Source organism: Paramisgurnus dabryanus, chromosome 9 (assembly GCF_030506205.2).
Source record: "Paramisgurnus dabryanus chromosome 9, PD_genome_1.1, whole genome shotgun sequence".
Classification (NCBI taxonomy): domain Eukaryota; kingdom Metazoa; phylum Chordata; class Actinopteri; order Cypriniformes; family Cobitidae; genus Paramisgurnus; species Paramisgurnus dabryanus.
Genome location: NC_133345.1, coordinates 29,240,163 through 29,263,606, shown reverse-complemented (window position 1 = coordinate 29,263,606; position 23,444 = coordinate 29,240,163). Strand labels below are relative to the sequence as shown.

Genomic DNA, 23,444 nt, shown 5'->3' with positions numbered 1-23,444 from the left:
GTGTGTTGTGCTGTTCTCTATGAACATTTTTGCATTGTTAGTTGAAATGTTATAGTAAAGTGACCCCTTCTGTTCAAATTGGGGTATTGCATGTTATTTTTTAAGTCCTTATATGATGACATCACAAATGTGAGCCTAGTTTTCAGCAGCAGCAGGGAAGAGCATGCGGTCATGGCTACTGCTCCTCGATTTAAGTTGATTTGAAGGCACTTTCGGTATGTAGATATTGCTAAATTATAGTTCCTATGCATATTCACTGTGAATTGTCATATTTTATATGGCAGATGTTAAATTATTTTCTCTTAGTTTTTGTGAATTGTGATAGATGTATTGCATCTATTTTCTGAAGTATTTGATACTAACTATAAGGAATGTGAAGAGCCTTTGTTGTGTTTATGTAAACATAATATGGATTCTGTATACTTAGAATTCTTTATTTTGTACTTTTACAGTTTTACGTTACTCTATGGACAACAGTAAATCTTGAAAACCATTCTTGCCTTTGTTGTCTTTGGAGGGCGTTATCTGACTGCATATTCAAGCAAGGTGTTTGAAATAAAGGGCAGAACAGTAAAACGAAAACCCTTTGGTAAACAACTTCTAGTTTCTAACTCCATGGCGGGGAGCTAGCCAGCTCATAAGGTGAACTTCCTTCTACAATGTCTAAAGCAAGCTGCAAGTCCGGATCACAGAGGCATGCATCTAATGCATCATGCTCGTCACGGCACTCACGAGGCTCATCGACTGTAACCACAGCCGCCGCGATGGCTAGAGCAGAGGCTGAAGCGGCTAAAGCAGAAATAGCTTTTGCTAAGAAAGAAAGTGAATTGAAAATACAACAAGCACAGCTTGAGGCATCATTAGAGACCTTAAGGCTGGAAAAAAAGATTGCAGCCATACAAGCAAAGGCGGAGGCCTTAGAAACAGCCGCAGAACAAGAAAGCAGAGGAAATTCGAGTGTGGTAGGCTTACCTATAGAGGACACAAAAGAACGCACACAGGCTTACTTAGCGGAACAAGCAGATAGTGTTGTGGATACACAAATGCCAGTGCTAGATGGGCCATTTTATGATAACAGATACACAAAGGTCTCAGAATTGCAACAAACACAGACTACTGAACTGCAGCAAGAGGGTAAGCATGGGTTTTATGCCACACCACCCAAGTCTCAACCTGTCAATGCAGAGGGCAGGCAGTACCCTACTATTTCGCAATTCACAGATGTTACACCCTCAGTCCATCATGAGATGTACACAAAGTTACCTCAAGATGTGTATCATTCACGTTCTGCAGCGTTTCCATGTAATGAGCAAAGGATCGGAGACAGGCGAGTAACATTCGACTATTCTCCAATTCAGTCAGCTACACCCTCACAAGCTGGGCCGTATCAAGGTAATCCTCATACAAATAACCAAATGTCTGATGTCGTTAAGTTTATTGCAAGACGTGAATTAGTGTCCACGGGCCTATCACAGTTTAATGATCGTCCAGAGACATTCAGAGCATGGAGGGCATCCTTCATAAATGCCACTAAAGAACTTAATCTCTCACCTAGCGAGGAGATGGACTTGCTAGTAAAATGGCTGGGGCGTGAGTCAGCGGAGCATGCAAAACGGATCAGAGCTGTACACATTAACCATCCACTACATGGGATCAGTCTGATTTGGGACAGACTTTATGAAACATATGGCTCGCCAGAAATGGTAGAGAGCGCTCTATTTGGTAAACTGGAGAGTTTTCCAAAAATATCAAACAGAGACAATCACAAATTGCGCGAACTGGGAGATCTGCTCATGGAGATCCAAGCAGCTAAGCAGGATGGCGATTTGATGGGTCTTTCCTATCTAGACACATCGCGGGGAGTGAATCCGATAATACAAAAACTACCGTTCAGCTTACAAGAAAAGTGGCTCACAGTGGGATCTAAGTACAAAGAGGACTACAGAGTTTCCTTTCCACCATTCAAGTTCCTAGTAGACTTTGTGTGTCAGCAATCTAAAATACGCAACGATCCAAGTTTCTTTCTCACAGCTGTACAGGAAGAATCGCACAAACCAAACAGACAGTCAAACAAAACTGTTTTCCCCAGAACCATCGCCACACACAAGACTCAAGTCTCTCCTGAAAGTTTGTTAGCTGCCAGCGAATTCAAAAATAAAGTTAACCCAGCAAAACACTGCTTTCTACACAATAAGCCTCACCCTCTGTCCAGATGTAGAGGATTCAGGATGAAACCTATGGAGGAGAGAAAGTCATTGCTTAAACAACAAGGCATATGCTTTAAATGTTGCAGCTCCACGGCACACATGGCAAAGAATTGTGATCAGGTTATTAAGTGTTCAGAATGTGGCAGCATTACCCACATGGCAGCACTCCATCCAGGTCCAGCACCATGGACCAGAGAGCCACGATCCCCTAAATCAGAAGTGAGTGAGGACGTACCTGTGGATTCTGAGGTTTCCTCAGCTTGTACAGAGGTATGCGGGGACGGCCATCTTCCACGCTCATGCTCCAAGGTTTGTCTTGTGAAAGTATTTCCTGAAAGCCACCGTGAGAAAGCAGTCAAAATGTATGTGATATTAGACGATCAAAGTAACAGATCGCTCGCAAGATCAGAATTCTTTGATCTGTTCGGCATTACAGAGTGTAACGTAGCCTATACTCTCAAAACATGTGCAGGCACAGTTGAAACAGAAGGCAGACAAGCACGAGGCTTTCAAGTGGAATCCTTTGATGGAAGCTTAGTCTTACCCCTACCAGTGCTTCTTGAGTGTAACGAAATTCCAGACAATCGTTCTGAAATCCCCACTCCAGAAGTGGTTAGTAACCACAGGCACCTAAAACATCTCGCAAGGTACATTCCAGAGCCAGATCATCACGTCCCCATTCTTCTTCTGTTAGGCAGAGATATGATCAGAGTCCACAAAGCCCATAAGCAAGTGAACGGCCCACCAAATGCTCCCTTTGCGCAAAAATTGGACTTAGGATGGGTTATCGTTGGAGACATGTGCCTCGGGAAAGTTCATAAGCCTACCTTCATCCAAACTTACCACACCAACATTATGGAAAATGGTCAGCCTACATATTTTCACCCGTGTCCTAACAATTACACTGTAAAGAATAGATTCCAAAGTGTCAATGAGGAAACTCAAGGACCAACAGCTTGGGATGTATTTCAAAGGACAAGAGACGATGAGAAAACCGCTCTGTCAATTGAAGACAGACAGTTTCTGCAGATCATGGACAGAGAAGTCTATAAAGACGAGGAAAATTCATGGGTTGCGCCACTTCCTTTCAGACAGCCGAGGCAGTACTTACCAGACAATCGTCCACAAGCTGTGGAACGCTTTAATTCACTTCTACGATCTTTCAGAAGGAAGCCCGAGATGAAAAAAGACTTTGTAGCCTTTATGGAAAGGTTATTTCAAAATGACCATGCAGAAATCGCTCCTTCAGTTAGTCCAAATGAACAGTGTTGGTATTTACCTTCTTTTGGCGTATACCATCCAAAAAAGCCAACCCAGATCCGAGTAGTCTTCGACTCGAGTGCTCAATGCAAAGGCGCATCACTGAATAAGGTTCTCTTGACGGGTCCCGACCTCAACAACAGTCTCCTCGGAGTCCTTATGCGTTTTCGCAGAGAGCCTGTTGCCCTCACAGTAGATGTACAACAAATGTTCCACTGCTTTAAAGTTCGGCCTGCAGACAGGAACCACCTTAGATTCCTCTGGTTTCGAGAAAATAACCCAGAGAATGAGGTTACAGAATACCGTATGAAGGTACACGTATTTGGGAACAGTCCCTCTCCGGCAGTGGCCATTTACTGTCTGCGTCGAGCAGCTCAAGAAGGAGAAAAGGAATTTGGTCAAGACGCCCGGCAGTTTGTGGAGCAAGACTTTTATATGGATGACGGATTAATTTCCTTACCCTCCTCAGAGATGGCAATTGACCTTCTAAAAAGGACACAGGACATGTTGGCCGGGTCTAATTTGAAGTTGCATAAACTAGCTTCAAACAGCAAGGAGGTTATGAGAGCTTTTCCATCCGAGGATTACGCAAACTCATTGAAAGAACTGGATTTAGGTGTCAGCTCACTTCCTATGCAACGTAGTCTTGGCCTGCTTTGGAATCTGGACACAGACTGCTTCAACTTCCAGGTCCAACAGGATAGAAGGCCTTATACTAGGCGTGGACTACTGTCTGTAATAAACAGTTTGTACGATCCACTAGGATTTGTGGCCCCTATCACAATTCAAGGCAAAGTACTGCTGAGAGAGCTAACTGAGAATGTTGCTGAGTGGGATGCACCCTTACCTGCAAACAAACAAAAGGTGTGGGAAGAATGGAGAGATTCTTTGCAAGAACTGCAACATGTACAAGTCCCAAGAAGCTACGGGCCCACATCATTGTCAGGAGCTAAGTTCAAGGAGCTCTGTGTGTTTTCTGATGCGTCCGAGCAAGTAATTGCAGCAGTTGCTTACCTCAAAACAGTTGACTCAGATGGTAACTGTCATATGGGGTTCATCACAGGCAAATCAAGGCTAGCGCCACAACCAGAGCTCACTATACCTCGTCTGGAACTCTGCGCGGCTGTCTTAGCTGTGAACATGATGGAAACCATCACTGCAGAGATTGCTGTCAAATTTGATGAGATTACCTTCTTTACGGATAGTCGAGTTGTCCTTGGATATATCCATAATGAGAAACGTAGATTTCATGTCTACGTAAGCAACCGTGTACAAAGAATCCGAAACAGCAGCAATCCAGAACAATGGCATTATGTGAGCTCAGAGAATAATCCAGCGGATGTTGCAACACGACCAATAGCTCCTGCTAAGTTGCAGGACACTATATGGTTCAGCGGGCCACCATTCTTGCATCATCCAAAAACACAGACTTCACCTAAAGAATCCTTTACACTGGTTGATCCTGATCAAGATTCTGAAGTTCGTCCAGAGGTTACAGTGTTGTATACCACTATCTCAAATCGCTTTGAACGCTTTTCGGACTGGAGCCGATTAGTCAGAGCTGTTGGAAAGTTGATTCATATTGCTCGCTCTTACAAGCAGGACCAAGAAGCCACCCCTCAAGTATGCAAAGGATGGCACTGTTGCAAACTGCCTCTTGATGCTGACACAATACTCCAGAGCACTGAAGTTGTCATCCGAGCAGTGCAACAGGAAACTTATGCTGATGAGTTGCAGTGCCTCAAACGGAACAAACCACTTCCCAAAACTAGCACACTTCGAAATCTAGATCCCTTCATTGATCCAAGTGGATTGTTGAGGGTTGGAGGTCGTCTGGACAAAGCAGATCTGGGTTCTGAAGAAAAAAGACCCCTCATCATACCCGGCAAGAATCATGTAGCATTACTTCTGACACGACACTTTCATGAGCAGACCCATCATCAGGGTCGCCACTTCACTGAGGGGGCGATAAGATCTGCTGGCTACTGGATAATTGGAGGCAAAAGACGTGTGAACAATCTCGTCCATTCCTGTGTTATGTGCCGCAGACTCAGGAGGGGCTGCGAGACTCAAAAGATGGCAGATTTGCCCATTGACAGGCTTAGCACAGAGCCACCCTTCACACATGTGGGATTAGATGTGTTTGGCCCCTGGTCCGTATCTGCTCGTAGGACAAGAGGTGGCTACGCAGAAAGCAAAAGATGGGCAGTCCTATTCACATGTCTAAGCATCAGAGCGATTCATATAGAAGTGATTGAGTCCCTGGATTCCTCCAGTTTCATTAATGCTTTGAGAAGGTTTCTGGCAATCCGGGGTCCAGTGAAACAGATTCGCTCCGATAGAGGCACCAATTTCATCGGAGCTTGTAAAGACTTGCAAATCCCTTCCAATGTTGATGAAAAGGCAGTGAAACAATTCCTGTCAGATCATGGCTGCATATGGACATTTAATCCTCCGCATTCATCGCACATGGGGGGTGCATGGGAGAGGATGATCGGCATTGCTCGTAGGATCTTGGATTCTATGCTTCTGCAGATGACATCCTCTAAACTCACGCATGAAGTACTCTCCACCTTCATGGCTGAAGTCACTGCCATTGTAAACAATAGACCACTGATACCTGTGTCAACTGATCCAACAGATCCTTTCATCCTAACACCTGCCACATTACTTACCCAAAAGACTGATACTAGCTCTGCTCCAACGGGGGACTTTGGAAAGCCTGATCTGTACAAGCAACAGTGGCGCACGGTGCAAAGTCTTGCAAATACCTTCTGGGACAGATGGCGTAAACAGTACCTTTCTACCCTACAGCATAGACGAAAATGGCACCATCAGCAACCCAACATTTCCAAAGGATGCATAGTTCTGCTGAAGGACTCTCAGTCTAAACGGAACAATTGGCCCCTGGGCATCATAACGGAAACTTACCCCAGCCAAGATGGGCGAGTACGGAAAGTGCAAGTAAAAATCATTGGAAAAGGCGGACCCAAACTATTGCTGAGACCTATTAATGAGATAGTACTCTTACTTCATGAAGATTCTGGATAGACTATTCAGGTTTAAATTTAGTTAAGAAGGTTTGGAATTCCCTGAATCCCAGACGGGGAGTGTGCTGTTCTCTATGAACATTTTTGCATTGTTAGTTGAAATGTTATAGTAAAGTGACCCCTTCTGTTCAAATTGGGGTATTGCATGTTATTTTTTAAGTCCTTATATGATGACATCACAAATGTGAGCCTAGTTTTCAGCAGCAGCAGGGAAGAGCATGCGGTCATGGCTACTGCTCCTCGATTTAAGTTGATTTGAAGGCACTTTCGGTATGTAGATATTGCTAAATTATAGTTCCTATGCATATTCACTGTGAATTGTCATATTTTATATGGCAGATGTTAAATTATTTTCTCTTAGTTTTTGTGAATTGTGATAGATGTATTGCATCTATTTTCTGAAGTATTTGATACTAACTATAAGGAATGTGAAGAGCCTTTGTTGTGTTTATGTAAACATAATATGGATTCTGTATACTTAGAATTCTTTATTTTGTACTTTTACAGTTTTACGTTACTCTATGGACAACAGTAAATCTTGAAAACCATTCTTGCCTTTGTTGTCTTTGGAGGGCGTTATCTGACTGCATATTCAAGCAAGGTGTTTGAAATAAAGGGCAGAACATGTGTAATGTGTGTAATAATTATGTATATATAAATGCACACACATGCATGTATATATTTAAGAAATATTTTCATGTGTATAAACATTTGTATATTTACATATAATTTATATCATATATAAATATAAATATTTATTATCAATATATTTGTCCTTAAAATTATACAAACATGTGTTATAATTTAATATTTGTTGATGTACTGTGTATAATAATTATGTAAACAAAAAACTTTTATTCTGCAAAGAATAGTCGTGACTAATCATTAGGCAGCGCTTAAATATAGATATAAATCGCACATTCTGTAATTCACAACCAGAAACTCTATTTTGGGAATGTAACTAAAATCTGTGGTTAGACATTTGGCAGTTCATTGCTGACTACATGTATAATGTTTTGAGCTTTGCTTTAAAGATGTTTTGCTCGGTTTTGTTACTTTTGAGAAGCAATATGAAAATACTTACTATTTATGTAACTTAATTATTTTGCTAACAAAGTATTTTATACACAAATGCAAGACTATTAAAGTTACCCCCCTTTTATCACTTTCAAGAAAATGTTTTAATTTACACTAAATTATTATCTTTATAGTAACATAAAGGATATGCACACTTTTTGGTGTTTTTATTTAATTTTTGTATTGATTGGCTTTCCTTGAACCCCTGGCTTTTTCTGTTTTCTGGCTTACTGTTTTGTTATTTTTTTTGTTATTTTATCTTCACCTATGTTCACCTATCTAAGCATATATATCTATAAAATAAAAAAATAAGGACAAAATGCATTTAACCAGCAGGTGGCATTATAGCACTAATTATGGTTTTGGAAGAATATTTTGATACAAACTTTTTTATAAAGTTTGGCTGCTTCTTTTGTAATTTCTTATTGATCTTATTTCCCCATTTTAAAATATGGATGATTATGTTAATGAGTTATAATTTCTTTTGCTGCTTTTGGTGGCCTTGTTTATGTTCCCGGGACAATCCAAGTTCAATCTGAAATGACGCACTTCCTGTCTGAGTGGAACAGATCCAGCTCATGTTCTGAAGTTATGAGTGGTGAATTCCTTTCTTGGCTATTGTGAAGAAGACAATGTACATTAGACAGAGGGGTGTTTGCCGTGTCTGACTCTTGTGTTAGTCATATTATTCTAGAAACACGTTTTTTTGTTTATTAATAATTAAGGAAGAAATGTGAACACAGGATTTTTATTCTTTATACTTTATTTTCGGATTGATGAATCACGCCCTCTTTATCTTTCAGAATTGGCACAGTAGGCATTGTGAGTTAAAGCTCTTACATAACTTAAACCCTCTCCACCCAGGGCACTTATGCTCATGCCCCTTCCTCTTGATCAACCTGGCTCTGATTCATCAGTTTACTAAGTATTGCATAGGGCTGGAGTTTCCTGAGTTTTGTCCAGAGTCCACCCCCAGGATAGAGGATAGGGAATTTCTGTAGCCCCAGCACCATGCAATACTGTCTTCACGGCTTCAAGTCTATTATTTAGATCTTTCAAGCATGATTTGGTGAACTGGACTAGTTTTGAGACGCAAGTTGGAGAGAATGAGAGGAAACATGGGACAGTGGATATTTCGGTCCACAATTCAGCTACAGGAAGCCTGGCTTCACTTTCTCGACCGGCTTTCTCTTCACTCTTTTCGTGGAACCTCCGGACCCTTCCCCATGGTTTCATTGCTGTCCTTAACTCCTTCTCTCTCGGCTTTTACCTTAGTGTGTTAGTCCTGCTGATAGGCAGTGATGGATTATCTGGGCCCTGGCCTCAGGAAAGCTCTTCTTCATCGCACTGCCTCTGGTACTGTAGGTGCCTGAACAGTTTCACTTAATGAGCTCCAGCATGCCATCAAAGGGAGTTTTACTGTGACTCTGGAATAGTGGAAAGCAGCAGGGGTTCATCGAGCTTTGATATTGCAAGCTGAAAATAAACCAGGTGATGTGTGTGAAAGCTGCTCTATCTAAGAAACTATATATCATGGGGAGTGGATTGAGAAAAATGATGCATCGTCGCAAGTATTGGTTTTGGCCTTCCAAAGGTAATTCTTCAGTTCTGTTCTTGTTTGGATAATTTAAACCACATTTTTTTGGTCAGAAAGGGTCTAACCCAGTCGTTGTGTTAACCAAGAAAATTTTATATTTGACCCAACAATGGTCAAATTACTGTACAACCGAGGATGTTTGGTTCATGACATGGAAAGTCACCCATCACTGTATGTTTTTGTTGGCGCTTGTGTAATGAGTGTGTCCCATGTGACAGATGAACTCATAAACAACATACTTTAGGTGCAATACTTTGTATTTAACTTTGTGTTTACTATGTACACCCCTTTCTATTTAAATCGTGTCTACAGCTGTTTTAGAAGTAATCCAGACATCTTATTCATCTGTCTCTCACAGCTGTCTTGCACTGCCTTTAAATTTGCCCCTTACAACTCAAAGCTTTTTACTCATCTAAACCTACCTTGACTTACAGTATGGCTGACTGGTTTATTTTTTTCAGCCATATTATAAACAAAACATATTGTATAAGAACCCTGGCCTCAACATGGGGACATAGGGACAAGCAGTTTAGCGTATAGAAGTGAGTGTTTATGTAAATGTAAACATCAGTCAGGTGGTCACCGCTTTCAGATGTTTATTTTGCCATTGTTTGTAGAGTGCCCACTACTACCTTGTTCATGTAATACTTTTGTTACACAGTAAAGCTTTATTCTGCACCCATTAAATGAGTAAAATATGTTTAAGGTATCTTTAGACCAGTGGGAGGATGAAGGTACATTATTTTTAAAAACACAGTTACTAACCCAAGCCAAAGAACTTTATATCCCTTTTGAGATCTTCTGAGAAAATGTTAAAGGAGACGTAGAATTCAAAACTGTATTTACCTAGGCATAGATGTATAATACAAGCTCTGTACATGGTAATGACATATTGTGAGGCCCAAACGTGATTGTTTCCCCCTTTTTCTGTAAACCTTGTGCATGCAAAAAACAGCTTTAAAACAGGCCAATCTCAACATAACATCGACTGTGATGTTACAGTTGTGATGTACGACCCCTAAATTTAATTACACATTAAATTAAGTACAATGTTGGTAAAATGCTAAAAACAAAGTTGTGACTGCTGAATTAGCACTATATGCTAATTAATGCTATATGCTAGCTTTTAGGCTAAAGTTTTACTATTTACTTCACAGTTATTTTTCGCAGGTCCATACTGAAAAATAAAACTACTCAAAAACGTCCAGTAACAATCTCCAAACAATGAATTAGTCCTCAAATTCCATATCTTCGTCTGATTCAGGCTCAAACATAAGGGGCCCTATCTTGCACCCAGCGCAATTGACTTTGTCAGTGACGCATGTATCATTCGTATTTTGCAACGGCGCACAGCGGGGTTTTTCCCTCCACAGACGCACGTCGACAAACTAGGGAATGAACTTGCGCTCCCTGGGCGTTTCAGCGCAAAAAAAGAGGCGTGTTTCGGCGCAAACCATCCCTGATGCTATTTTGCAGTTTCAAAAAACAATTGCGCCACTGACCAGAAAAAAAAAGTTTAAAGTCAGTGGCGCGTTGCGCGTTGTTCATTATGCTATTTTAAGGGCGCATGCTTGACCATAATGTATAGCGTGCACAACGCGCACACTTTGCATCTAATCAACACAGATGCAACAGTTATTTTTGCAAATCATAAATTGTTACACTAAAAAATATTAATACACGAGATAAGGGGAATCATAGTGGTGAGCATTGTGGTGATAGTTTTTATTTATTTTGTGGCTGCGTTAAAAAATTCTCATGCAAATAACGATAAAAATATTTTCATTAGTTTGTTGTGTGGCTGTATTACGTTTATTTTATGTAAATAATAATTTAAATGTTTTCATTAGATACCTTAATGTATATGAACTTGATTTGTTAGTCTACTTTGGGGTTGGACCTTGCGTTTCTTGGGTCCGATTTCAAAGCCCCCAAACCCTTTCAGCGGTGAGGGTGGACGCAGCGATGTCCTCTGCTGGTGTCAGGTCCTGAGGCAGATCCACCTCCTGTTACACGGCGTGCCCGATTTATGCTGGCAAGCTTGGGATTCCCCCGTACAAGGACGTCGGTCTCCTCGGCTGTGAACCGCTCCTGGCGTGCTCCTGGTAAATCCGTCATAATAATAGCAACCCGCCACGGAACTTGCGCCCTTGCGTTTAAAGGGAATGTTGGATAGCGTTCTGATTGGTTTATTTGACGTTACGCCCAAACCACACCTATGAATAATGAACCTACTTCAGACCAACCCCTTATTGATTTGCGCCCGGCGCAAGAGTTATTTCTCACGCCGGGAAAATAGCAACAGCGCCCAAGATCCGCCCACAAACTCACTTGCGCGTTGCGCTTCGCACTTGCGTTTCAGATCGGTAAAATAGGGCCCAAGGTCTGTTTAGACACATACATTAGAGCAAAGCTCAACATTATTATTCATGACCCTTTCAAATAAGGTAATAATAGACTAGGGGTGGGCGATATGACCAAAATATTCTATCACCATTGGATTCATTTTACATCATGATAACGACATGTATCACGGTAGAGTTTTTTATGGTTTAATAAGGTTTTTCTGTTATTTTTCTGTTCATAATTCTCACAAAAACCTACAAGCATAAAAAGAAGATAAAAACAAACAAAACTCAAGCTCTCTGAAGATAAACCGATAATGATAAAGGAATGATAATAAATAATTATGGATATATGTTTATATATATTTTTTATTTAAGGTAGAAAGTGATTTAGTTAAGAGTAGTGAGAGATTTTCTCTTAATGCTGTTTCATAAAAATGAGTGACAGACAAGAGCAACATTAGGTAACTTCCACTTTAAGACCAAAGTCCGGACCCTATGTTACACATGCATTTCTCTTATAGCTGTTCACTTTCTCTTAAGCCCTTAATGGTTGTGTTTATGAGGATACTTGCAAAGATGGGAATTTTGACGCATATATGAATTTAAGTGCTCACAAGCTTAACAAGCAGCAGTTGCGCGACTTGCACACTCCTCTCACACAGAAAGAGCACACACATATAGATCTGTTGTTTGTGTTTCAATGGCTTAAAATAACTTGTTTTAAAACTGCGGTGCTTAAATACATGTACAAATGTTAAGTTTTCGTGACCACGCGCACAGGAGCGTAACATGGGCGCGTAAACTCGAGAGAGACGATAGTCCAAAATCTCTACCGGTTGACAAATTTCTACCAGTTAATCATGTCTACCGGTTTATTGCCCACCCCTTTAACAGATCATTTCATTCTAAGGGCAAAACCTAGGGTTGTAAATTGACATGTAAAGCTGTCTTTGGAAATTTTTACACTTATTAAAGCCACATACCTTCTATGTAGATATCAGAGAACAATTTAACATTTTTTTTTTCAATGCATTCTTTGGCACCTTTAAATGCTCTCTCATCTGTCACATTGGATAAAGGCTTAAACTAAATGAATTAATGCAATGTAAATGAGGTCCGGGGTGCTTTTTTATATGAAGTTTATTGAACTACATTCGGGAGAAGCATTGTCATGTAATCCAACCAATCATGGCAAAGAGGTTGCTAGATCTGGCTGTCCCTCACATCTGTCCTGCAGAAATGTCTATAAACACAAATGGCACTTCCTAAAATGTATCTGTCTCTTTGTGTCACACTACAGTTATTCTGAAGGTCATCTGCATGCATTCACAGACGATAAGTGTAACTATTGTGGTAAACCACACATGCAAATGTACTGCTTGAGGGAGGAGCTGCAGTGCACACAACTTTTAAAAAACTTGTTAATAAATGTTCCCATGCACCTGAATAATGACATCACTTCCTTTTGCAGTCTTTCCTGTTTTACTTCTGTCCAACCCCCTCATTCAGAGAGCCACTCTTTCTTTTCCTCATCCTATTTGTGTCCTTTGACTTTTTTGCATTACCTTTCCTGTTTTTTCCTGTTTATTTCGGCTGTAGGGTTCCATTAAGAGCCTTAAACATCTAAAGAATCTTATTGTTCGGTCTCTGTAGTGGATAAAGGATCTTATAAAAAGAATAGAAAAAAGGTAAAAAATAGAAATGTTTTATTTAAGAGCTGATTGATTGTTTGACCCTGAATGATTCTTTGGGGAAGTAAAAATGTTTCTTAAATGGCAGCGCTGCAAAGAAATTTTCCGCCTGCCTACAAAAACCTTTTGTAGCACCTTTATGAGTATAAGCAAGTACGTATATGCATTCGTCGGTTCCTTGTTTGTTATTATGCATGTATGTTTGAATTAGTCCAGAACTGTATGCTTTCTGATATGCATGCATGTATTTCTATTTATATTTGGATAACATTACATATTTATCATTATTGCGTATAAGGTCACATGTTTGATTGTCCATCAGGGGGCAGCAGTGTTATGCATCTGGGTACGGATGACAGGGCTGTGTGTTTACGGAGTCATTGCAATGTCTCTCACATACTCATTATGAAAGAATGTGTTAAAAACAGACACCACTAAATAAATAACAAGAATGTTCAGCATATTGTGTGTTTGAATACCGACCTGTTTGGATGTTTGAATGGCACACATACAATTTGTCGTCATTGTTTCTTGTAAATATACACTTTTAGGTTCTTTCTACTCAGTTTGACATTTGATATAAGTTGGACAGCAATGAGGAACAATTTTGTCCGCTTTTGGGGCTCACGCCTACACATAGTTCTTTGAAAGGAAATCTGCAGAAGTGTTTTTGGTTTTGTTTTCGTGCCGGATTGGACAGTATTTTGGTTGTTCTGAGAAATAACAGTGACATAATACATTTAGTTTAAATTGGAGTAATAAACTTTCCTATTCAAGAATGCAAACATCTGTATGGTTTTGGTGTGTGTGTACATAACAACAGTCATTGCAAGAGTCCTTGATTTAAAGAAGTGAAAATCAGCATTTTATAGGATGTATTACAGCTTTATGAAACGCATACCCAGGTTTATCTGATAAGAAATATGAAACCCCAAAGGTTGGGTCTTCATTATTAATGTATGGTTAAATTAGTATTTTGTGCACGACTTGACCGGATTGTCAGAAGTGTTTTTAGAGGCGTGCACGTTTCCTTTGGACCTACTGGTGAATGTCCTGTATTTGCACATTTAGTGTCATTTAAATGAGAGGAGAATCGTTCACGAAGAGTCCCTAAGGGAAATACGGGCAGTCTTAAGTCATGGCCCGAGGCTCCATTTACAAGACATGAAGGGGGAGGAGGAGGAGGCTAAAGATGTATTGATGTGAGTTAAAGATAACACAAGGAGTGTGTCACAGCTGAAGGAGATGAGAAATGAATCGTGTGTCGATGAGATTTTAATAAAGTGTAGAGGACTTGTGCTCGTGCTCATTTAGGGTAGTGAAAAAGGGAAAAGATGATAGATAAAAATGTGATGTTTATGAATGATCATGATCAAGAAATAGAGGTGTTAAACTGCGACTTTGTGCATGCATGGGTTTTGTCATGCGAGTGCGCGTGTTTGCAAGCATGTTTGGAATTCGGTATGATGCTGTGACCTCAGGCGATTCTCCTCAGCATTCTTGCATCTCTAAACAACTTGGCACATCATCATCATCAGACATCAACAAGGAAACATGCAGTCTGAAAAGCAACAGGGTTGAGAAGTAAAGACCATCTGCATACCAGCATTTTTCACAAGCTTAATGGTGCGTTATTCTGTTAAACGCTTCCTGTACTTAATCATTTACAGATCTGTTTCACGACACAGTCTGCTTTTATATATACAGTACCAGCAAATGTGAAAACAGGAAGTCAACTCTATTAATTCACACAGGCTCAACACATTTCTAATGCAGAATTATATTTTTTATTTTAGTACAAAGCCCAAAGTAAATGATGACGTGAGTTATTGTCTCCGACATAAATCTCTTTTCTTGGACTACAACAAACCCATGGATGTCTACTTTATTTTTACATATATGAATTTTATGTGGTTATACAAAGTGAGTTACAATGCAAATACAAATATGCATATTTTATTTGTTTGTGTGGAGTTCGAACCAATGACCTTGTGCTGCTTACACAGTAGCAGGGTTTTCCGTAGCACTTTACAGTTCGGGCAGCCCGCCTAAGCTGGAAAACCATACCACCTTAACTAGATCGTCCAAAAAAATAGAAATAAAATTTGCTGCATAAAAGGCCGTCAAGTGCATCTCAGAGAATAGCACGGATGCGCTTTACACCGGGAGCGGGCACGCACGCCACACGGCCGAAATGAGAGAAAGACGTGGTCCGTCACTGTCTGGAGGATAGCCAGTTGATAAAACGCGTGTCCGTGAGAACTGTAAGTGGACTTATGTTTTGGGTTTATTTAAGCCTGTTATTGTATTAGTCTATAGTTCTTTCTAATTTAAAGCATGTTAGCTGGTGATTTTTGTTGTTTGAGCAACCTGCTAGCTAGGTTGCACTTGCCTGTTGATTCGATCTAATTGTTGAGCGCTCTTGCTCACGCTATTTATGTGCATTATTTACATGCTACAGTAGTTACACTCCTTTAAGATAATGTAATTAATAGTGTAAAATAATCAGTTTTTATAATCTTTGCGCTATCTATCATTGTTCGCCAGATGTTCTACAACATCTGCTTCAGTTTGTGTTTATTAACCCTTTAGTTTCACTTCATAATGCAGCTATTCCCGTAAGAGGTATCTGTTAAAAACATTTAATTCATTAATAATCTAGTATGGGTTCATTTTCTGTTATAGTTTCTTCAAAATTAAGTTTTGAGTGTTTTTAATAAAAATATTTTCATCATGACTGGTACGCCCCGCCACTTTGATTGCCATGCCCCCGGACCCGCCCACCTTAACTAACACATTTTCTCAGGAAACCCTGAGTAGTCTTCCAATTAGGCTACTTTCTACAGTTTTATGTAAAAAAAATCATTTATAAGCTAATATTTTTGTGGAAGAAAAACAGCAAAATTCAGAATATAAACTGTATGCATGCAAGAGTGGTAAAGCAATGCATAAGTTGCGCAAATGGGTCATAGGTTTGATCCCAGGGAACATACATACTGATGAAAATGTATAGATTGAATGCACTGTAGGAGCTTTGTATAAAAGCATCTGCCATATGCATAAAATGTGAAGATCTCAAAGATTAAAAAAAGTACTGTTGCAATATCATACAGTAGGATACTACAAACCATGCTACTATGTTGTTGAAAGTTATTTTTGTCTTTATTGGCTTTGTTTCAACAATTGAAATCGTGAGAATGTAGTAGGTGGTGACAATGCCCCCCTATTCTCTTTGCACCCTCCCCCATGTATCACTGAGTCATCTGTATTCTACACTGTGTCTCCCATGTGGCCCCGTCTTTTCATCACATGACCGATGCGTATCCTCCAATAAAATCAGCCTTATTTTCACCTAGTTTTTTCTGTATTATGACACATGAGCTCCTGTGACTCAACCAATCAGAGGAGGGAGTGATAGACGGGCATTCGCAGATCACTCATCAATATTCTCCTAGTTGTCCTCCGTTACCCCACCCAAGTCTTTCCCCACCCCTATTCCAAACCCCCCACTCCTCTCGTGGCAGCAGATGAGAGCTTGTGCCGTTCATCTCCAACGGGAGCACAATAGGAGTAATTGTCCATGCGCATATTGGCACGAGCATATAAAAGGACAGACAAGCGTTTCCTGCCATATGCTGTCCCTTCCCCGGAATGTGATTATCCGCGCTGCTGAAAAACACAGAGGCTGAACGGGAAGCACACTCTGCATGAAGAAGCAAGCAAGTGAGGGAGTGGGAGGTGGAGTAAAGCAAGTGTAGAGAGAGAGAGCGAGATGCCGAGAGAGTGTGACGGCACAACCAGAGAGAGAGAGGATTCATAAGAGGGCTTTCTTGGATAAGGACGACGAGTCGACGACATCTGTTTCTTTGGAGAAGTGCATTGGACATTTCACAAAGATGCACACTGCTGCTGTAATGAATCAGTGGATTTGCATCAGGTCAGTGATTTATTTATTTATATTTTTACACGTAGATCTCTTTGGTCAGGTCTGTGCTGAATAACAGTTTAAAGGGCTGTGGCTCTGGAAACTCGCAAGGTTTGGTGCAGTCAGTTTAACACTTTGCCGGAGAGAAAACGGTGCGTTATTTTTATTAGCATACACGAGCAATTTTAAAACACCACAGGCTTCTTCAATGCAAACAAATTGGGTGTGTGTGCAGGTGTATGTGTGCTTTTGTGCCAGAGATCAAACCTAAATCAATAACCAATTTAAACAAGATTTTTTTGCAATTGAGTCACGGCAGTGATCGTTCCTTACACGGTCAGACGCAGAAGCAGATGAGTATGGGAACAGGTCAGGTGCTTTATGGAGGCAGGTTGAAACCTGCATGTGTGATGCATGAACAGCAGATGGCAAACATCACACCGCTTAATCTAAAAAGTATCTTAACAGGATCACACAAGTGTTAAGACTGGTCAATGACACGTGGAGTTTATTGCCGTCACAGGCGGTAAAGACGACTGTGTTTTAACACCTTTCTCACTCTCTCTCTCTCTCTCTCTCTCTTTCTCTCTATCTATTTTTATCTTTCTCAATCTCTGTCTGTCTTGTTATCAGTTGTTTTGTTATGTATACATTTCTTAAGGTACACTTACAGTTCTTAAAGGAAAACACCACTGTTTTTCAATATTTTACTATGTTCTTACCTCAACTTAGACGAATTAATACATACCTATATTTTTTCAATGCGTGCACTTTTAATCTTTGTACAGCGTGTCGTGAATGTGTTAGCATTTAGCCTAGCCCCATTCATTCCTATGGCTCCAAACAGGAATGAATTGAGACTTCCATGTTTTCTCTTTTTTAAGACTGTTACATGAGTAGTTACACGAGTAAGTATGGTGGCACAAAATAAAACTTTTGTTTGGAGCCATAGGAATGAATGGGGCTAGGCTAAATGCTAACACATTCAAGAAGCGCTTGAACGCAACATCTAAATGGGCGTGTGCGAATCCACTTTTGCTAATTTAACGGCTGGAAAAATGGTTTGTGCGCCGAGCGTATGGTCGAAAAGGGTTGGTCCTATTTCTTTAATGAGTAATGGGAGTATATTGGGCGTAATGTGCAAGAAACCAATGAGAGTCTCAGCTCTCATCCCCTTTAAAAGCCAGTTCCGCTGGCGCTATGTCTAATTCCTATTTAGATGACGGACTTTGTAAACTGAAAAACTAAGCAGAGGAAGAAGATTGTGTTGTTTTTCACTTGTATTGAAATTGTTATTTTTTTATTGAAAACCTTTAAAACCCGTTTACTTTTAGTCATTGAAGTAAAAAAGCAGGCTTTTAATTGCTTTAAATGTATGGCTATCCAATATCATAAAAAAATAATTTACAAGTATGAAAGAAAAGGTTTGTACTCTAAAAATACCTTATTTGGAACAAACAGGAGATAAAGAATTTACAAACGGCTCTCCGCACTTGGACAGCGTCATAGTTTTTTTAAAGTATTAAAGGCGCTCTAAGCGAATTGAAGCGTTTTAGACCATAAAACATTTTTTGTTACATACCGGAAACATCTCCTCACTATCTGCTTGCTGCCTGTCCGCTGATCAAACTGTAAAAAAACGCGATCTCTGTAGACAGCCCAGGCTTCACAAACGGCAATATCAACATAGTGGCCAAACCTAGCATCACAAAACAAAACAAAGTATTCCAGCCAATAAACTACAAAAAGGATTTGGGGGTGGGGGTTGGGCGCGTTCATGAAAGCACGGGGGGGGAGGGGGAGGAGTTAGCTACGCTCCGTCTGTTTGAAAACAGTTCAAACGTCAACAATAACTAACGTCTCGCAGATCGCTTAGAGAGCCTTTAAGCATTACTTAAAAATGTTTCCCATCTCACCATATCCATAGGTACAGAGTCATCATATACAATAAATCCGTGAGGTAGCATTTAAAAAAAAAAACATTTAAAAACAGATGCATTTGTTTAAAGCCTAGCATTTATTTACTTACCAGGCTGGAGGTGATGCAGCTCTTTGTGCCTTCTAACGTCTCATAATTAGTCCTCATTTATGTCCAAGAGACTCAATAATAATCTTTTACATTCAATCCTTAAATATTTCAGATTTAAAAGCGTTTTTGTTTTGCTGCGCATACATGTATGTGATAGGCCAGGGGTTTTCAAACTTTTTGTGTGTGTGGACCACTATTTGTAATCAAGAATTTTCGCGGACCACCTCATAATACTTATTATAAAATATGTCTACACAAAGTCCTGAATTAATCTGCACATCTAAATAGTCTTACTAGCACTAAAACTATAACTGGTCATCGCATCAGTACAACAGGTTTCTTAACCTTATATCATAATTATTTATATACATATTCTTAGTGTTGGGAAAGTTCACTTTCTACATGAACTAGTTTAGTTCACAGATCACAAATTTTAAAATGAACTAGTTCAGTTCATAGTTCATATTTGAAAATGTTAAACTAGGTCACAGTTCCAAAAATGAACTAATTTATAGTTATTTTTTCCCATATTATTTTTTTAAATGATTGCCATTATAGCCCATATAGAACCACCAAACAGCAATTATTTGATCAGTTTTAACACTGAAGCTAAATGCGTAAGATTTCATCTTCATGTCCAACTTTAAATCCTTGTTCAACCAGGGTTTACATTAGCATTGACTGTCTTTTAATTTTTGTATTTGCTTTACACATACCTTGAAAGGCTAGCTGGGTGGGGGTCGCACCCCGGGCGAGAAGCGCTGCGAGGAATTGCGTGTTTGACAACTCGCAGGTATTGCACTCCACAAGTGCACGTTAAATAGCGGGAGCTTAGTCAAAGTCTATTTCAAGATCCGGAATATGCGTTAGCAGCCTATGTTAATCGTTAACGATTTAGGACAAATATGATGTTATTTAATGTTAAACTATTTGAGTTGCGCGGCAGGAATTTCAGAAGGGTCTGTGTTGTTGTGATGACGCATGCAGCGTGACTGGTGAACACCGAGTGGTGGCGGTGTTGCCAGATTGGGTGTTTTTTCCGCTACACATTAAGGCCTGTTTACAGTGTGTTTTAGTCGGGTTTTCGCCTGGAAGAATATACAAATCTGGCACCCTATTGAACGAAGTTAAACTGAGAGAGCGTGCCGTTCACAGGCACCAGAATGAATGAGTTCACAGTAACGTTTATTAGGCAGCAGTACACGTTCGCCCAAAATATGAACGAGTTTGTATATTAAAATATAAATATTCTTATTTTGCCTTTTCTCGGACCACCTGCAGTACCCTCACGGACCACTAGTGGTCCGCGGACCACAGTTTGGGAATGGCCGTGATAGGCAAACCCGCATTGTCGTCCCGTTTATAGGCGCATATTACTAATGCGCTCTTTAAATAACAATAAACATATTGCGCCATTGACTTTAGAGCAGGTTTTTGTTGGTCAATGGCGTAGTCTATTTTAGTTGCCTCAAAATAGCAACGCGCCAACAATGCGCCTGAACACACCTCGTTTTCAGACCAGAACGCCCATGGGCGCAAAAGGGGGCGCAAATGCACTTGCTATTTAAACAACGTGGTGCGAAACGTGAAAATGATAATTGCAGAGGGTGGAAACTAGCAAAAGAAACTTGCACCGCGCACTGCGCTGCATTGCGCCGGGTGTAAGATAGAGCCCTAAAAGTGCACGCATTGGAAAAAGATAGGTATGTATTAATTAATCTAAGTTGAGGTGTGAACTTAGTAAAATATTGAAAAACAGGGGTGTTTTCCTTGAAAAAGAAATAAAAATAAACAAATTAGATATTTGTTGACATAATTCCAAAAATAAAGTGGTTAGCATAGCTTTTAATGAGAAACTTTTGAGTGCATACAGGTTCTAGCTAATGCAAGCACGTGCAACATGTGTAAGATTTCTTTTAAAGGAGACAAATGTGAAAAATCTAAGTTTTTATGCATTTGGCAGATGCTTTCATCCAAAGTAACATACAGTGCATTACAAGGTATAAATTTTTATCATATGTGTTCCCTGGGTTAGAACCCATTAACCTTTCACTCTGCTAATGCAATGCTCTGCCAATGAGCTATGCAGGAACACTTAACAAAAGCTTAGCATACTGTAGTCTCCATTTGCTTATCTGTATTCTACCTCTGTGTCTCCGTTTTTTCATCACATGACCGATGCTTATCCTCCAGAAGAATCAGCCTTATTTTCACCTCTTTTCTGAAGTATAATTACACGTGAGCTTCTGTGACCCAACCAATCAGAGCCGTGAGTAATAGACGGGCATTCTTATATCCATTCCCACTCATCAACATTCTTTCATCCAAAGCGACAGTGCATTACAAGGTATACATTTTTTATTCAAACCCACGATCTTTGGCACTGCTAATGCAATGATCTACCACTGAGCTATGCAGGAATACTTAGCAAAAGCTTAGTATGAGAACATTGCTCCTTAGTGTCCATTCGCTCCTCTGTTAATCTCACAGAAACATTTGAGATTATAAAGAGATCTCGTTTTGCTTTTCTTTCGTTTGCATTTTGACCTCCGCCTGTACGGTCTTGTGCTAAAGGTTGATTGTGTCTGTGACTTCACAACCACCTACAGTCTTCACTCCTACTGAGAATGGTGTACAGCAATAACAGTGCTGTCTGCTTTTGCTGTCACCATGCATGCACGGCTATCTGTTTTGCTATCTATCAAATGCACAATCAAGAAGTAGAAAGCAGAACTTTTGCAGGAAAGTGACACAATTTACAAGCACAGAGATGGTGAAATGTTAATGACCGACCAAGTGAAGCAGAACACTGTTAAATATAGTGCAGTGTGGGAGTTTTGACAATCAAATGTAGTTTTATATAGCGTACACTAACTACTATGTCTCACCTATCACTAAAAATATATCTTAAATTTACTGTTGTACTCGTGACAAGGCAGCAACTTTTATTTTCCTCAGAAATGCATATTAGTATTTATATATAAAGTTGCTATAAAGTGAAAACATTTCCTAAACCATGGGTCTCTGGGTTTGCTGGAGTCTTTTGAAGGTCTGTAAAGGTAAAAAAAAACATGTTTATGGTGTCAGGCACTGAACCTTGTTGTCACTGTCCAGCTCTCTTCTCATTCGCTGTTAAACCGGTTTCGTGAGAGGAAGGGGAGAGTTGCAAGACAGCGGTACAGGTTGTTGCGCAGACACTTGTTTCAGGTGACGGTTTTTAAGCAGACTGTAATCATGTCAAGGACACTTCCCGGTTGCTCAGTGTTTATCTGATAACTTGACTGAGATGGATAGTCGTCTTAGGAATGTAAAAAAGGGTAAAACCAGGCGACAGTGGACATCCAGATGCAAAGCAGGTATTCTCTTTATTTCATACAATACAATATACATCAAGTGACATGACCTTCAGATGACACTTTGACACTATACAAATATTTTGTGCCAAGACCAAACATGATTTTCACAAGGCTTGTAAAGCTTACATATTTGTCCTGCACCTATATTACATGAGGGATAAAGCTGCCTACTTTGTTTTCTGCCTGAAATTGATTGTAGGTCTTAAACTGTATATACATTTGTATAAATGTTTGTATGGCTTCTTATGGATGATGTTCAATTCAAAATGTGAATAATGAAGAGGATATATTCAGAATTATACTATGGTAGCTGGCAAAATTAAGACTAAACTGTGATAAAGTATCAGTCACCACTGTCTTAAAAAATATTAGAAACAAAATGCATGCATTATTATCATGTACTTATCATTTAATTAATAATATTTTTATAAATCACTTTACAGTAGTATGTAACAATGGCAGTATTCAAACATATATTTTTGTAAAATGGAAAAATTTAGCATTTGTTTATTGTGTCAACATTTAATCAGTGTTTACGTATTATAGAACTATAAAAAACGGGTTTCCATTTGTATCCATTAAAAAAAAATTCAAATGTATTTATAGTGCTTTTTTTACAATGCTGCATTTTTTTAAAGATGCTTTACATGAAAAAAACTGGCAAAATATTAAATATATTACATAGAATACAAAATATTATTGCATATTTAATAGACTCCATGAAAAGATTGTAAAAGATTGAGGCTATAGGACCTTTATTCAATTATGATAGATGACAATAATCAAATTTATTATACATGAAACACAATTCAACTGGGGTTACAGTCGATGAGTTAAGATGCAAAACCCTTTAAGTGCGTCTTAACATGTTTTATTTATAAAATTTGCATTTTTTATCAGTCTG

General features: G+C 39.5%; 1 protein-coding gene across 5 annotated transcripts in view; it reads left to right on the top strand.

The window, feature by feature from the left end:
- Positions 1–23,444, top strand: part of fgd4a (FYVE, RhoGEF and PH domain containing 4a) — a 66,915-nt gene that overhangs the window by 3,026 nt on the left and 40,445 nt on the right. The window contains exon 1 of one of the 5 annotated variants that reach the window (XM_065283501.2): positions 8,609–9,188. The exons of 2 other annotated variants lie outside the window; for them this stretch is intronic. In XM_065283501.2, the coding sequence (XP_065139573.1) occupies positions 9,089–9,188 (100 nt within the window). In that variant the 5' untranslated portion in view covers positions 8,609–9,088. Of the gene's footprint in view, positions 1–8,608; positions 9,189–16,703; positions 17,168–22,455; positions 22,541–23,444 lie in introns of those variants that run through there. 2 more of the 5 variants (XM_065283504.2, XM_073815780.1) reach the window with 2 other exon arrangements.